Source organism: Mya arenaria, chromosome 2, assembly GCF_026914265.1.
Source record: "Mya arenaria isolate MELC-2E11 chromosome 2, ASM2691426v1".
In the NCBI taxonomy this organism is placed as follows: Eukaryota; Metazoa; Mollusca; class Bivalvia; order Myida; family Myidae; genus Mya; species Mya arenaria.
In genome coordinates, this window is record NC_069123.1 from 40,394,842 (window position 1) to 40,412,467 (window position 17,626).

General features: G+C 34.1%; 1 protein-coding gene across 1 annotated transcript; it reads left to right on the forward strand.

Moving 5' to 3' along the window:
* Window positions 1–3,310: 3,310 nt before the first annotated feature.
* Window positions 3,311–14,972, forward strand: LOC128203560 (uncharacterized). Its single transcript, XM_052905029.1, has 6 exons — window positions 3,311–3,385; window positions 4,380–4,528; window positions 12,495–12,583; window positions 13,199–13,347; window positions 13,945–14,092; window positions 14,667–14,972. The coding sequence occupies exons 2-6, from the start codon at window positions 4,413–4,415 to the stop codon at window positions 14,681–14,683; spliced, it is 519 nt and encodes a 172-aa protein (XP_052760989.1). The 5' UTR covers window positions 3,311–3,385; window positions 4,380–4,412; the 3' UTR covers window positions 14,684–14,972.
* Window positions 14,973–17,626: the final 2,654 nt, after the last annotated feature.

The window sequence follows — 17,626 nt, forward strand, 5'->3', positions numbered from 1 at the left end:
TGACCTACCTATCCTCTTTGGGGGTGATGGTGTGTGTGCGGGGGGGGGGGGGGGGGGGGGGGGGGGGTAGCGGGGCGGGCATACAACCGATAATAAACATATTATTTTTACGCCTTACTAGGAACTCGCTTAAACAGCCGTATTTAAATTAAGGTGTTTTTATTAAATTCGGTAAAAAAACAAGGACATTATTTCAGTTTAAAAAAACCAAACAAAAATGTTTCCACTTTTATTGCTGTCTTGTATGGCATAAAGTGTTAAAACTGTTGTAGTTCTGTTTATTACTATCTACACATTGTTTTCTGTGTTCTTTTAATGTCGAAGCAAGCAACCAGGAACATATCGATCTAATATTTTGACCTTTATGAACAAAACAATCTCAGTAGCAAAGTAATATAATGGCTTTTTAGAACAATAAAACAATAAAACGAAAAATATATTTCTCCCACCTCAGATAAGTAGATCCATTAATTTAACCATGCTAGAAATTCTTTTTCCCCACCTCAGATAAGTAGATCCAATAATTTAACCATGCTAGATATTCTTATCTTGCCCACGGGCGAAGATAAAATGCCCAGATGGAACTCCTTTTTCATGGTCAACACATTGTAATTACCTCCCTTGTTAAAGACTGTCGTCTGTAGCATCAAGGAAATCTTGTCTTATGGTAATATTTAGAACGCTTATTAATTATTTCTCGCTTAAAATGTCGCCATAAAACAGTTTTCACGCACCATTAAAGAATAATGCTTTATTCTCCTTAGAACTATTTAAAAAGACGGATTTGACTATTAACATTAACTGGATCACTGCGCGGATATCCATGACAACCACGTGCTATCGTATATCCATACGCATTTATGTTCACTTAACACAAAAGAGTTCCAGCAAAAAATACATTTTTACTTAATTTTGTTTAACTGAGGTGGGAGAAAAAGCATCTACCATAGTCGCTCGTGTAAGATAGGTTCATCCCGACCCTCGCGCAAGGTGTTTTGCGGAAACGAGGTTTACCGAGTTTCCGCAAAACACCCTACGCTCGGGTCGGAATGAACCTTTCTCCCACGGGCGAAGATAAAATGCCCGTATGGAACTTCTTTTAATTGTCACCACATTGTAATTAGCTCTCTTGTTGAAGACTGTCGTCTGTAGCGCATCATGGAAACCTTGTCTTGTGACAATATTTAGAACGCTGATTAATTATTTCTCGCTTCAAATGTCGACAGAAAACAGTTTTCACGCACCTTTCAATAAATAATGCTTCACTCATCTTGAAACTATTTAAAGACCGTTCAGACCATTTACATACTCTGAATCACTGCGCGCATATCCATGACAACTACGAGCCATCGCGTATCCGTACGCAATTATTTTCACTAAGCACAAAAGAGTTCCAGCAAAAAATACTCGGTAAACCTCGCTTTCGCAAAACACCCTACGCTCGGGTCGGAATGAACCTATATTACACTCTCGGCCATGGAAGATACTTATAATCTTTTAATTTGCGAATTAATTTGCAAACAGTCTGTTTAAACTGCTGCGAGTTGAACAATGTATAAAATATTCAAGATGAATCAATAACAAATGTTCTCAGTCGTCAATGTAATTACTTTATACAAGATATCTGTCTTTGTACTAAAGGGCTACTAAATACCTTTACCACAATTAATAGAGATTGTGTTTGTCAGGATATCTTTCATGCCGGTATATTCAAATTGTGACAGAAAAAGCTGTTTTAAGCGCTCGTATTTAATACCAATTTTTCAAGCTTGGAAACATAACCAGGCTCACCTCACCTCGGATACGGAAGGTTGCGGTTTCAATCCCTGGCCAAGGTCTGTTAAAATCGTTTTATTTGAATGTGGTAAAACTTTGATTTTTGGACATCGTAGCTAATATTTAAGTAGAAGACACTCTTTAAAAGATTGCAGTTTTTCTTGTTGCACATTGTTTAATGCTAAGATAATGTGATTTCATTAGAGAGTCCCTTTAACAAGATTGCCATATTTCGGTTAACAGCTGTTTCACATTTACGTATAATTGTGAGTTTGTCCTTACCTACATTTCGTTCAATCATATTTTCAAACGGAGTTGGTGTTGATGAGCATTAAAATGTAAGTTTCTTAATAATGTTTTTAATATCTATAACTTTATTGATATGCAAGTAATAGCTGCTGGAATTAAAAGCTGTAATTCAATGCGGTTTAATCATATTTTAATTCATGAAGATATTTAAATGACAACTTATATTTCAAAACAAACATTTGATAATTGAATCGGAAGTTAAAAGCTCATCTTCTTTGTCTAAACAGCTATAATTATTATCTGCTTGTCTTATGAATTTCAAATAATTCGTTTGCGGGAAGAAAGCTAATTGAAAAATTAAAAAAGGACTTACAATGGTTACGAAGTGAGCTGACATTATATTTCAATATTTTGATGCGAAAAAGATATGCATATTGCATTACGTATCAAACTGGATATATTACTTAGGAAAAAATGTATGTACACCTGGATTAAGTGGCCACCTGTCTTAAGCAGCCACTTTGATCATTTCCCAAGGGTGGCCACTTAATACAGGTTTGACTGTATCATAAAGTAAATGAGCAATGGTCGATATTTTAGATGTTTGTAGATTTGGGTTGTTAAATATGTTCTGTGTTTATTAAGTACGCTTCATGATTTAACTTTACCAGATTCTCCTCTCGGCGAGTATTGACGATCGTCGACCCACGTCTTGTCATTCAATCGGGAATTTACGATCTTCGTTGATCTATCTTCGCTTTTTTACAAATCAGAACACAGTGGAATTAAAATTATTCGATTATATTTTGGGTTTGTTAAAAATATATTGCTTTTTGTTGGATTTTTTCTGAAAATAGAAAATTTCAGTGACTAATTTTAGTAAAAACACACACTAGGGGCCGTTGCTTCCGGAAGTAGACTAGTACCGGGTACGGCAATAAAGGATGAAAGGGCTATGTTTATAAACTTTATGAAGGCGATTACGCACTTAAATGTCTATCTCACTTGTATTGAAGGTTTTTAACTTCAAAGTAATAGAAATCAGAAGTGACGCGTTGTTGTCCGTGACTCATTTTGCATGGGGCGTGGGGACGCCAGACCGAATTTTCAAGCACGACTGATTTAACTGGAAAAAATAATATTCTACCTCAACTGACCGATAGTTCTCGGACGACCGCCTGTTCGAAAGACCGCAGTTTTACTGTATTACATAACTGTTTCCAGGTCATTTGGGTCTGGCCTTAGAGCACTTGTGTTGTTCAGCATACCGACTATTGTTATTGCGGTCCTTGGAGAAGTCGATTTTATCCACCTTCCACCAGAGAAATGCTTCGTACCGTTCGATGATTTCGTAGACAAGGTGAATACATTCACAATACGTCAAGTGTGAAGAAGAAGATGAGTTTTTTCATGAAAATATCACCCTGTTCATACATATTCGATAAAGCCGACATTGCCCTTGACCAAATTTATATGTATATGCATGTAACCAATTAAAAAACGTCGTATTTTAAAAAAATATATTTTAATAAAATGGTATGCGAGTTATTTATGAAATAAAATATATAGATATATGAAGCCTGCGGAATCTGTAAACAATGTACACACATCGTATTCATTATTAGGTTCGTCGACAGGTTTCGGTCTCAAACAGTTCGAAAAATAGAGGCCAATTCTATCTGTCATTTATTAATCTGTATACAAAAATAAACCGGTCAAAGTCGAGTATGTATGTTTTGACCATTTCTCAAAAAAAACGTTAACTGGACCGTTTGTATCCATGAAGAAACAACGATTGCAACAACAGGGACAATCCCAGAAACCTGAAAATAACTATGTTTAAAAGGCACAATGATGAATACCAAACAACAACAGAAACAAAATAAAAACTACGAAATTTAGTCTTTGTGTTTGGCTAAAAAACTTATTATACCAAATATCTCTTTTAAAGCACGGGCCAAACAAACATGTATATGCATCGATATGCTTCATTTAAAGGATTAATACACACTACTGGGCTAATATTTAATAACTTTTCTTATATATAACAAATACATGCGCTTATAGAATGTACCATATATGGTCTTTACGCGAGAGTTTTGTATTTAGCCTAGGTCAGACTAAACCCGTCAGAATAATGACACTTTAAATGTAAAGGGTCACAGTTATTTTTTAACATTTTTTAAACCTTCTGTATTTCTATGTATGACTTTTTCTGCTATATTTCAACAACAAACATATAATTTTAAATAAAAGTAAGAATCCAGGGATATTAAAGATATAACTATACACTCTTAAAAAGTTTTGTCGACACTGATCTGGCCTACATACAAGATAACATTTTTGAAACCAAGGTTGTTGGAAACTACTACACGTCTGTCTATGTGATGAGGGCTGGTGCTGTTGGACGCGGTGTTAAAGAGCCCAGGGATTTGGGACAAAGGTCATCTTACATTTGGAAAATGATGCCAGACGGGAGAGTACAACGTTCAACCGGACACTGGTAACCTTTTTTGCTAAACATGTTAGTTACATGTAAAATCCACTTGCCTATATAATTCTATAGCACAAGCAATACTCCAGCTCTGTTGTGCCACACTACATAATCACATTCTTGTTTTCAAGACGCAAACGTTCTTTAATGTCAGAGATTGTTATTAATGTAGTGATTTGTTTTTGTCCAGAAAAGGTGCGAGACATTGTAAAACATTGTTATTGCAACATACATGACAAGTTCAACCAGTATGGCTTTTCTAATAACAAATGTTCAATTAAATGCGTTGCAGTTTTAAGTATTGGGTCTCAAATTCAGACTCATGACTTGCGGAATACGGACCCAGAACGCTAAAACTCTTAGTCTGTATGGTCCATTTGATTTGATAAAAAGAGATTGCAAAACTTGCTTTATATACGGGTAAGCAATTCACACTTAAGTTTCAACATTTGTGTTTGAAATTGCAGAAAGGCCAAACCAGATTCTTTTAATGTTTAACTCCATCTTGCTGGTATAGATGTTGGGCCTTAGGAATCTCAAAAACATAAGTTTTTAAACATGTGTTTAATTTTAGGTTAATATACAATGGATACCATTAGTACTTAGAAACAACTTTTACGTGTTTAGTGATGTTTTTAAAGTTTTACATCGCCGGCATCAGCTGTTTATACTTAATAATATCAGATTGAATTCAAGAAACTAGACACCAGATGCTCCCAAAAATCGACAAATACAGTATTTCCTGAAAACAAGCCTAGCAATATGAATACGAACCAGCATGAGGCCGACAATACATCATTTTACATGATTTAACGAGTATTTCGCTGTTGTCTTAGCTGAGTTTACCGGTGTAGCGCATTATCGTTTACCAGTTTAATGCAGGTATATTTAGCATGTGAAAGTCACGTGATTAGTACAGATACATATACATGAGAAGTGTATTTCTTTCTAGCACTGTTATCATCTGGTGCCAAGTCCCTTAAAGCATTACGATTGGCGCCGCACTGAAGTGCGCGCCTATTATGGAATGGGAATTTATTTTAGTTAGTGGTAGGAGCGATTTTTAAGTTGATTGACAGTTGGGTTTTACTGTTATTTTATTATGATTAAAAAAATGCAAATGGGTGGCGATTGCATGGGTGCTAAAATGCTATTTATGGTTGAATAGATTGTCTTCAATTTATCTTCAAAACATTATATCGGAAGAACGGCAAATAAATTTAATAACTGTTCCCGATTCGTTTACATTTTCCGATTGATTACCTGTAATATCATGTGCCGGAAATGTAAACATTCGGAGGAGTTCCGAATGAAATGTAAAATGTGTGGACCGGTAATTATGTGAATGGGAATAATTATGTTTTATGTTGTTTTGTTATGTTTACTGCATTGATAAACCATGAGGTAAGCTGTTTTCTTTAATTTAATCGATATTGGAATTAAATGTTCACCTAACTTTATTTGTTAATGTGTTGAAGGTGACATTAGTAAAATTTTATTACGATTGCCCCCGAGTTGTTTTATTTTTAGAACACTACACATATCCGGATGTTGCTATTTTTAGAACCAGAAGGTATTTCCCCGCTATTCATAGGTCAATAATGGAATTTCTACATCGTCGTTTAATAGTTGGAAACTAGGTGATGTTTTCTCAAGAATATACGTTTAAAATAAGTAAACACTAAAAGTGCACACTGACAGTTGATTACGATACATCTAACAATTTGAGTCATTACAGTAAAACATGGATTATAAGTGAATTATACGCGTAAGAGTAGATTTTCTGTCGAAAAAACGGATGTCAACAATCAGCAAGGAACTGGGATATTCGTATCAAAGGGCTATTCGTGTAAGTATCCTTGAGTAGTTGTGTACGTTTATGTGTTCAAAAATGTTTGTTTTTTAATTTATCTTTGGAAATCTTAAATCATTATTATTTGCCAAATGTTAAGACAGCGTGTTAATATTTTTACATGTACTATAAATATACATGTTACATACTTTACATCTACTTATAATGCACCACTCAATAATTGTAACCACGCCCCCCCCCCCCCCCAGGTCGAGGAATAGCTGGGACTTTGACTTTCGGTCCAGCCAACCCCGGGTAAAATCCTCGTCCTGCGGGGATGAACTGATGGTCAAATCCCCGCCAATATGCCCCCGTACCCCAGGGAGCCTAGGTACGGCATATGCCCTGCTATATTTTGCTCAAAGACAAAACCACCGCATTCACCCGGCACTGCGAGGCCACCTGAAAGGTCAAAACACAGCCCATTTCCCCGGCTATCCCCGGCATATCCCCAGGCCTGGAGGGGGGGCGTGGTTACAGTTGACCGGTGCATTATGTACATGTTACAAATTTTAAAATGTACTTATGTAAATCATTTATGTATATGGTATGAGTATGTCATCTTTTATTTGATTGTTTTATCTTAGAAAAATATTAGACTTTAAAATTTTGTTTAAAAATGATGTGTTTTGGTATGTGACCTATTTCTAACATACCATAATACATGAACATACCCATTATTTGTTTACAAACTGCATATTTTCAAAATAAACCTGTAAGAAAAGATGTACATGGTTTCGGGCTGGAAGCCACGACAGCTTGGACTCAAGCGACATTCATTTGCTTGGTGTAGGTCTGTTGTGAATCATTAATATCAACCATATGCACAACAACTACACATTTGTGCCTACCAACCCTTACTCTTGGCTAAAATGGATATTAGTGCAGAATGTATAATTAATACATGTGCATTTGTATTTTATGGTTGTAGTTTCTGTTGGTTAATAATCAGAAGTCTAATTTCTTTCAGGCAGGAAAATAACTGAATATTACTAAGTCAACAAATCGGGGTTATATGAAGAATTCCAGCCTGCATTAAATACTTTGTTGGATCATTGAGACAGATTTGACATCCATGTCTATCCACATCTGATAGAGATGATGTGAGTATTTCGTATAAACATATTTGAGTTGGTGTTTCTTGTTATATAAACTCACTGTATTCAATAATCCAGTGGTGGTGGTGGTGGTGCTGATGATGAATTTTATCGATAAATTTCGTAATTTTCTTTATATTATATACATGTATGTATCAGTTTGTTGTTTTGTTTTTTAAACAATGTCGAGAAATATTAAACTGTTTTATTTTATTTTCTATATGTATGGCAGTATTATTATCTATACTAATTAGTTAGAAAGTACTTTTTTCTTTTACAGCACTAAATATTCTAGATAGGTAAAGAACCTGAAGGGGCATGAAAACCAAATCAGCATTGATTCAGCATTGAGTAATTATCATCTGTGCACACACTTCAAATGTTGAAGAGTGAAGAATTATTGTGAAAAATTCTAAATGTTAGAATACCATTGACTAAATAAAACAAATAGACATCGATTACCCACAGAGACTGTTTACATGTAATAATATTAAAAAGACATTAGTTGAGAACTTTCACTCTGACATTTTTTGAGGGGCATTACCGCCTACTTAGTGTTCTTGTTTCTTTACATATTTTAATTAAAAAGTACATTCATTGTTTTTAAATCTGAATTCTGAGTTAGTATCATAAGTATTTTTTTGAATGATTACATTTTATGAATAAGTCCAATTAAGCTTTATCAATTTTTACAAGAAAAAGGTTGATTTTTAAGCATTTTATTAGTTATAAAAATGTATAGTTACATGACATTATGTATATTTTCTTCAAAACTGAATGGTAAACTATCATAAATTGTCTATTAAACTGTTCATTATACATCATAGAAAATATTTAAAATGATTTCAGCAGGTTGTCCTATTATTAACTATTTTTTATGAATTTATAAATCTGCTATATATTTTCAAACATCGAAATACTGCTCTGTTCCGAAGACTCACAAGATCAATCAAAATGATTTTTTTCCATGTGTATCAATAATTTGTTTGGTTGAACTTAAGTTTTCTGTTAGTTTAATTTACCAGAAACTGTTGTGTTTATTTCATAATCTCTGATAACGTGAAAAAAATCCAATATAGACAAAATATTTTTAATTCACGGTAAAAAATCTTCAACATTTGGATAAAAGTCCCATAGTGTATCATGATAATAACTATGTTGTGGGTAAAAGCTTTATAAAAGTGTGTATTACTTATACCTGAAGTTAATTCAGTTTGAATAATTATGGCCTTTAAGGATTTTTGCTTTCATATAGATTTCCTGTTATATTGAGCTTTGTCAATTTGTGTTGTTGTTTTGTATTGTGTACAATTACTACTTTTATTTTCGAACTAATTTTTTGTGTGTCTCATTTGTCGAATTGAATTGTTACATATTTATGTGAAAAAAACACACACTATTTTTAAAGATGCACTCTTACTCCGAAATAAGACTTATCACAATTAATATTATTGTTTTGATGTTTTAAATGGGTTGATAGATGTCAACAACAATGTTTCTAATGAAGGATCTTGAGTTCAATTTGCTTATAAGAATGAACATAAAACATGGTATTTCTGTCTTGTGATACTATAGTAGACCACAGTAAATATTTTACCAATCATCAATCATTTAATATTTGTCATGCTTTCTGCTATTATAAACAGGGTCAAAAGCTTGTTATCAGTAAACAATATTTCAGTAAATGCATTATTTAGTAAGTAGTTATTGTTTTATCAGTCAATTTGATGTGTGTTATAAATACAATTATATGTATTGATTTCAAATAAGAGTTTCACTTTAAAGATGCTCATTTAAAGATAACGAACAGACACACAAAAACTGGACACATTTGATACTAATTATATGAATGATTATTGCTTAAGTGACCTCTGATTTGTTTTGGAGATATTCATAAATGGGTGTTATTCTTTGTTGTCTTCAGTTTCTTATACATTTAAGGATTTTAATAATTGCTTTTCTGGTATATATTACTATGTAATTTAATGCAAATGAAAACACACTTTAAACTAGACACATTTGATACTAATGATTATTGTTTACATGTACTCTGATTTGTTATGAAGATATTCTTAAAAGGGTGTTCTTTATGTTATTATACATTTTGGACTTGATTTAGTATTGCTTTTCTGGTATATATTCATTTAATGCACAAAGAAATTATTTTAAGTGTTCAGTATCACTTTCACACATTGTTTACTATTTTTGTGTGCACATTTGGCCTATTTATGCTTATATGTGCATTGTTGTATTTCAAAACCTTGGTGAAAAATAGAAACAGTATTATTTCTTTCATACATAGTCTGATACATATTCAGTTTGAATGTGTTATTTTTATCATATTTAAAAAAAAATTGCCATTGTCCAATAAGACACATGCCGTTTTTGTGTTAATATCAAAATCAACTAAAACATCCATTTTCAACTCTTCTTTACCATGTAAATGAAGAAGTTAACATTATAACTCCATTGACCAGATTTTTATGCAATTCTACATTACATTTTAGTATTATTAAACAGCTAAAAACCAGGCATGTTATGTAATAAATGCATTTCATCTAGTAAACAATGTTCACTTTTTATATAACAGTTCAATAATTAGGCCACACCAAATTGATATTTCGTTCCGCGGATTGACCGCTCCTATTTTTTTGAAAATGTTTTTTTAATAATTTATTAAAAGGCTAAAAATAATCAAGTAAAATTTTTCTAAGCTAGTTTTCATGTTTTTTGTGAAGGGAAGTTACCGATGCGTAGTGTTTTTATACAGTATATCGATCGGTTTAGCATGGGTTTCAATAAATTCAATCAAAATAGCGGCTTCCGGTATAAACAATGTGGCTCGAAGTATGGAAATTAAATCTTATTTTTGACAATAAATATGTTTTGAACATGCTTGAAGTCATTGTTGATCGTCTCATGCACGAAAGGATCATTATTTAAAGCAATCATTATGCAATAAATCATGTGTATCTGAGACTGGTAGCGATTATATTGCGTAATTAGTGATTCGTTTTGAATGGAATTTGGACAGGTCAACTTAACTGGAACATGAGTCATTGTTTGGTCCAAATTGATGTATCAAGCTCATTTTTGATCAAATTCTGACAAAACAACAGTTTTGAACAAATATCTTTTCACAAATAGCGATATAAACACTGGTCTGGATATACCTCAACAAAAGTAAGCCTAAGTTTATCACCTTGTATTTTGTTTTTATTTGCAGCATAATCCGGGATTGTAATGCACTTGTCAATTGTAACCTCTGCCCCGCCCACCCCTCGCCCTTGTTCCAGGGGTATACCGGGGACAGCAGAGGCAATGGGCTGTGTTTTTACCGTTCAGGTGGTCCCGCAGTGCCTAGTGAATGTGGTTTTGTCTTTATATTGAAAATATTCCGGACTGGGTGGGGGGCATATACAATTAGCTGGTGCATAAAAACATCTAAATCTAAATAACCAAAAAAAAGTACTCTGAAAAATACCCTTGTTCTTAGCACATGTCATTGCATTTCCTGTGATAATAAAAACAAAATTTAGTCTAGGTTATATGGAGTCTGATGTTTGATGATGCCTGTGAAAGTGATCATTTTTTACAAATCCAAAATCAATCCTAAGTTATGTCTAAATACAGTTGCATATGATGTTAAACTGATTCAGGTAGATTTATATAAGTTGTTTAAACTTTTTACTAAAAGCGGGGTTATTTATTATTATGAATGATCGTCATATTAAAGTACGTTTTAATTACATAAGAAATTAGATTTATCCATATAATGTCTGTACTAAACACGGATGAATAAATAGTATGTATTCCGACATTTTCCCAATGTACTTTAGAGGTTCAGTTCAAGATGGCATTAAAATGGTATTAAGGGCAATTATTTTGAACAATCTTTCTTATTTATATTGAATATAAGGAAAAAAATATTTTTCGCTCTTCGCTCGCTTCTGTTTTTATGAAAACTGACAATTTTGTTTCGCTCGCTCGCTCCAATTGTTTTTGGCAAAAGTCCGAGAAACTAAACATTAATTTGGTGTGGCCTTATGTTCTGTTTATGTTTGCAACTTTCTGACGAAATGGTAATGTTTATAAAAGTACTACAAAAATTGTTAAATTGTTATTTCATATCACTTCTTCATGATGAATGAGGAAACTTATTCTTCCCTACAAGTTGTCATTCCAGCATGGTGACGTTGCCCCCACCCCCTATATGATTAAAACTGTAGTGTATATGAACAATAACTCTATTTCAGCGTATTGCAAGAGTTATTCCCTTTGTACCTTTTCCTGTCCGGAGCATACCTAGAAAACTACTTTTTTATGCCCCCTTTTGAAAAAAGTGGGGTATATTGTTTTGCACATGTCGGTCGGTCGGTCGGTCTGTCTGTCGGTCGGTCGGAATACCAAATGGTTTCCGATCAATAACTTGAGAACGCTTTGACCGAGGGACCTCATACTTGTTTGGAATTTCATTAAACATCATTCAATGGTATTTAGCACAACGAGAGGAAGTGCAGTGCACAATGACTATAGCTGTATTTCAGCTAATTGCATAATCATTGCCCTTTGCCGCTTTTTCTTGACCAGAGCATTACTTTTAAACTACTTATGGTATTGGAATAAAACTTGGTATATGGGTAGGTGGCAATGACAAAAAGTACAGTTCACAAGCACCCTAATTCTGTCGTGTTCATTAATTTACCACACCCCTAATGAAATGTTCAACTTGAAACTCTTCAATTTCAATGCTTTTGCCTATGTTGTCAAGCAGAATACTACAAATATTTTGAGAATTTCATGGATGCGGTTCAATGTTTTTCAACATATAATAAATGATACTATTAAACGTCTTTCATGTTATGATTATAATTGTTTGTTAAGATTTCTGCTGCGTGGTGGATAGGTTTTGAGCTAAACATATACTCAATTATGTATATGACCTAATCGTGTTCACCCTATACACTAAATACATCATCATTTTATGCTAAAAAGTGTTTTAATATATAGTCGTTCTGTTTATCAGGGTTATCAGCAGTCAATCCTGCCATACGATTAGGGATTTCTGGCCACGGGGATCCTGCGATAAGGCAAACTTCCATCGAATAGGCAGCCGTAATAATCTTTTACTTATCAAACTGATACTCCATTAATCAAAAAGGAAGCTACTTCCTAGTCTCAGTAATTATTATTATTAATACTTGATTTCATTATTTCTCTCAAAGAAAAAAAATACATTTTTATTTATTGAGCAAAGAATAGTTTAAAAAAGGATGATGATTTTGTAATAAAACACCCAGCTGTACCATATATTTATGTCTGAACGGACGGGTATTTAGTTTTTTCAAATAATGCATATAGTACGAGCGCAAATTGGGTTATTATAAGATAGACATATCTACCGCACGATCCCATTTCGATTATTCGGATTGTTGACCGCAAATATACGTTTGTATCCTGAAATTACCTATAGAACGTTTTATCTCAATCATTCTCGTGATTAGCCAATAAGTCAGCTTCATATGGTGTTTAAAAATAGGTTGAAATTTTGGATTGCACAGCTTATATATTCACTTCATATCTGTGGCGTATTATACTGACTTCGCTCAGTATTTCTTATCAAACTTAAACATATACACAGGTATAATATTTTCAAAATCATTAAACTTTCTAACAAACTTCAAGATCATCATTATATCTTATAATTAAATGTATTGAACACAATTGTAGCTAAACCTGGCCAAAAAGTGCCTATGCGACAGTCAGAAGTTTTGATAAGCTGCGATCCTGAAAATTACCTGATTAGAGTAGCCTGTGAACCAGCAGATCTTGCTCCGGGGAGCCCATGTCTCCAGGGTGCCGCACAAATCCTTATTCGTGTAAGATAACGTTATTTTGTTATGTAAGCATGTGTAGACTCACAATATATCGGAATGTTTTTAAACCAATCGTCTGAAAAGTTTGTAAATGGAGACCAGGCATATAAAGAAAAGTTAAAAAGACTGAATTGCATAAAATACATCGATAAAAGCTGATTTTTCACATGTCCGTGTTATAACTGCCATGGCTTGTTACAATGATATGTGAAATGTAAATGTATTGGATACACAGAATGACGTGAGGATGTAGACAGTTAAATGGAGACCACCCTCAACGTCCCTTAAATTGCAGCTATTTCAGCAGATAATCCCCTAATTTCTCCAAATCTAACACCCGTCCTAACGTAAAACGTAGGCTTTCTGTGAAATTCACATATAAAACATTTACAAAGCATGTGCCCAACCTAACACTTAACGAAATGGGTTGGAAAAAAGCTTAATTCCCGTTTTAAGACGGTTTATACATGCCACAACTACAGTTTACAGAACTTAAGACAGCCACTACATGCCGCAGCTACTGTTTGCAGCAGTTAGGTATGCAGAACAAGAGTTGTATAGATTATTAAACACCTAAACATTCTGCAAATGTACTTAAAGGATCGTCGCGAAGACAGCGATGGCGATGGATTCTTTGACGAGAATCCAGACTACAGTGGCACCGACTGGTGCAAGATTGACAGGCTTATTGAGGCCTGTATGCATACAAAGTTAGTGGACTGGCAGTGGCATCCATACCGGAGGGAAGGTAATTACGAACGATAAACAGGGGCTTTACTTACAACATGATGCTTGAGACGTCCGCCTTCTATTCTAATTGTGTATACGGGTGTGTGTGTGTGTGCGTGTTTGTGTGTGTGCGTGCGTGCGTGCGTGAGTGTGTATGTGTGTGTGTGCGCGCGCGTGTATGCGCGCGCGTGTGCGTGCGTGCGTGCGTGTTCTTTGTGTGTGTGCGTGCGTGTGTTCGTTGTGTGTGTGTATGTGTGCGTGCGTGCGTGTGCGTGCGTGCGTGCGTGCGTGCGTGCGTGCGTGCGTGCGTGCGTGCGTGCGTATGTCTGCGTGCGTGTCTGCGTGTGTGTGTGTGTGTGTGTGTGTGTGTGGGTGTGTGTGTGTGTGTGTGTGTTATGTTTGTTTGGTCTAAGATCGTTTTGCCACTAGATTTAGTTTGTATTGCTTTATATGCTGAAATAAATACCTAGTTTTAGTACACTGTGTAAATTTTAAGTATTTACGATTATCTTTTTCGGATTTTTTGATCATTTTATTTTCAACAAGCATCAATTAAAATATGAACGATTTATTATCTAAATTATATATTTTAGAGTGTGAACGACCCTGATAAGAAAGAATACCACACCAACATACGTTCTGTCCTGATAAATTTATTGATAAAGATGGATATGATCAATAACTTTTCGATTTTCTTCAGTAAGTATGTAAAATGCAAACAACACATTTACTCGTACTCTTTCATCCATACGTGTCATTCGTAATAACAATATTTGCAAGTTTATGATTAGTGTCAATGATGTTTTATGGGTTATACGTATTATTGTATTGCAACAAAATGTGTTAAGGACATGCGCACTCTTAACTTGGCTTGATATGGAATACATTGAAAAATATCTTTATTACTAATAAGCCCTTTCCCTCGCTTGAATATAACAAAGTTATTTTCAAACGCATGTATGTAATAAGAAGTTGATCAAATTTACGACGAAAGGCGTATAGAATAATATATTAGATATTGCCTAAAGGTCCTTTTGCATTTTAGTAGTAATAGTTTTTCGACCAGGTTTATGCGTTTTGGTGTCGAAATGATTCCGATCATCCATGCGAAAATTGATCAGGGCCTGTGGACAGATTATAGAATATGAAATACATTACCTAATCGAATTAAATGTGATTAATATAGTAACGCATTTGTAATAACAAAACCACAATTCATATTTAATCGGAGATACACTTAAAAACATTATGGAAACTGAAACCATTCCAAATTTGGTTACTTGCTTTTCAAACAAAAATAGTGTAAAACCTGCTTTCGTATATCTGTTAATCCTCAAATCACCTAAACATATCTGAAATTACACATGTTTGTACTTTTAGCTTACTAAATATTTGGTTACGTTTATATTATTTGTATTACAACGATTGTGAATATTATAACATCATTATATTAATCATTCTCGTTGACGCAATGTTGCGCGAGACTTCGGTCTCGTGCTGAATATTAAATAATAGAACAAACGTAATATTGACTTTCGGAATACTTTGTGTTTGATCTGTTAACCCTTGAATAATATCTTACAAGAGAATGAACAATAGAATACTAACAGAATATACAAATGGTTATAAACTATGATTATTAATTGATGTAAATTATCATATCCTCTATACATCCGGCTGTGAAACTCGAAGCGAACTTGACAAACACTTTGTACTTCTTATATACATGTTTAAAAAATTATATAGTCACTTTTATTTTATCTCATTAAACTTGAGTTAAGGCTGAAACTTGGTTTGCTTATGGTCTAGTATATGTAGTTCAATTAAAACAAACTTAACCGATACGTGCAAGTTAGTGAGTAAGCTTCTCCCTAAGGAACCGGATTCGATTTTGATTCGAAGGACTCCGACATTAGCTGGATGGTGAACCAAAAATAGCCATAACACGCAATGTCTCAAATACCTCACAACATGCGACAGGGTAAAAAGCTTTAGGACAACGTAGCCAAATATTAATACCTTTACTAACACAGAGTAAGTATCTCGTATATTTTAAGCGACATTTTCGGGTGAGCTTGGAAGTATCTTATAGCAAACTATCTTTATAAAGAATATAAACAACTAGAGTGCGATTTTTTAAAATATCTTTTGCTTACATTATAAACACTAAAACAAATTACCGGATGCTGCGAATCGTCGAGCATTACAAAACTGCTAATGGATTTTCCCACATACGATATAAGCATTGATATCCGGGGCGGATTCATATAAGCATTGATATCAGGGGCGGATGCATATAAGCATTGATATCAGGGGCGGATGCATATAAGCATTGATATCAGGGGCGGATCCATATAAGCATTGATAGCAGGGGCGGATCCAGCATTTGACGTTAGAGGAGTCACAATTTGGACGAACGCCCCTTTTCCAAGAACTGCCAAGTGTATGGTTCAAATATGGGTAGTTGGCCTAAGGAAATGTTGGCTGTTTATGGTACGCGAGCATATAGACATAAAAAGTCGCGCGTCGGATATTTAGTAGCATATGCAATAAAGCGCATTTACATATGAATAAAATAGACCGTGAACAAACAAAAGAGTCAGATGGTGTCCTTTCTATCATTTATCAATATCAACGCATATATATTTAAATTAATTGTCAAATTGTATAATATATAAGTTTGTCAAGTACCATTGCATTAATTAAACTATAGGGGTTCGAGCTGTCTATTTTTAAAGAAATCTAAAGACTGATTCTGATACTGTTAGAGATACACCTGTTTCTCGAGCCAGGCGACCACGGTGTCTTTATTATCAGCCATCCAGTTGATGTTCCGCCGGATGCTCTCCAGTGCTTGCTTCCGGCCGCTTGATCCCGCACCCGCATCCGGATACTTGGCAAAAAATGTCTCCACCTAATTACAGTGTAGGTTTATTCTTAGGTGATGTCAACTAACATATGCTACTAAATTACGAAACAAAAGGAAGAGCTTATAAATGCCTGTCTATTTGGTTACATACTTTGAAACATAACACACACGAGCTCGCTTAATAAAAGCTTAAAGGAATCGCCTTAAAGTGACACTCTTATTCAAAATCAATGCATACACATGTATAACAAATATCAAGTTTGTCTGATATACATTTAACTACTTGCTAAATAATGCATTTATGGAAAATATTAATTACTGATAACAAGATTGTAACCGTGTATTTAATAGCAGAAAGAGCAACAAATATTAAATGATTGGTGAATGCTAAAAGATTTACTGTAGTCTACTATAGTGTCATAAGGCAGAAGTACCGTGTTTTATGCTCATTTATTTCAAATTAAACTCGGTATCCTTCATAAAAGCCATTGTTTTCGACATTTATTCATCCTTTTGATAAATTATAACAACATTATTAATTTTGGTAATCTTATTTGGGAATAAGAGTGCATCTTTAACGGCTTAAACCACCCGAAAATAACAACATTTAAGATTACCTCCTCCAGTTGATGTTTTGTGTTGTAATCCGATATAACGCTTGGTAATAACATTCCAAAAGGTCGC

Bases quoted from the DNA above. Each gene is read 5' to 3' on its own strand.
- LOC128203560 (XM_052905029.1), top strand. From the start codon at position 4,413: ATGAGGGCTGGTGCTGTTGGACGCGGTGTTAAAGAGCCCAGGGATTTG. The intron at 4,529-12,494 runs GTAACCTTTTTT...TCTGTTTATCAG, and splicing joins CAACGTTCAACCGGACACTG to GGTTATCAGCAGTCAATCCT. The intron at 12,584-13,198 runs GTAATAATCTTT...ACACAATTGTAG, and splicing joins CTTCCATCGAATAGGCAGCC to CTAAACCTGGCCAAAAAGTG.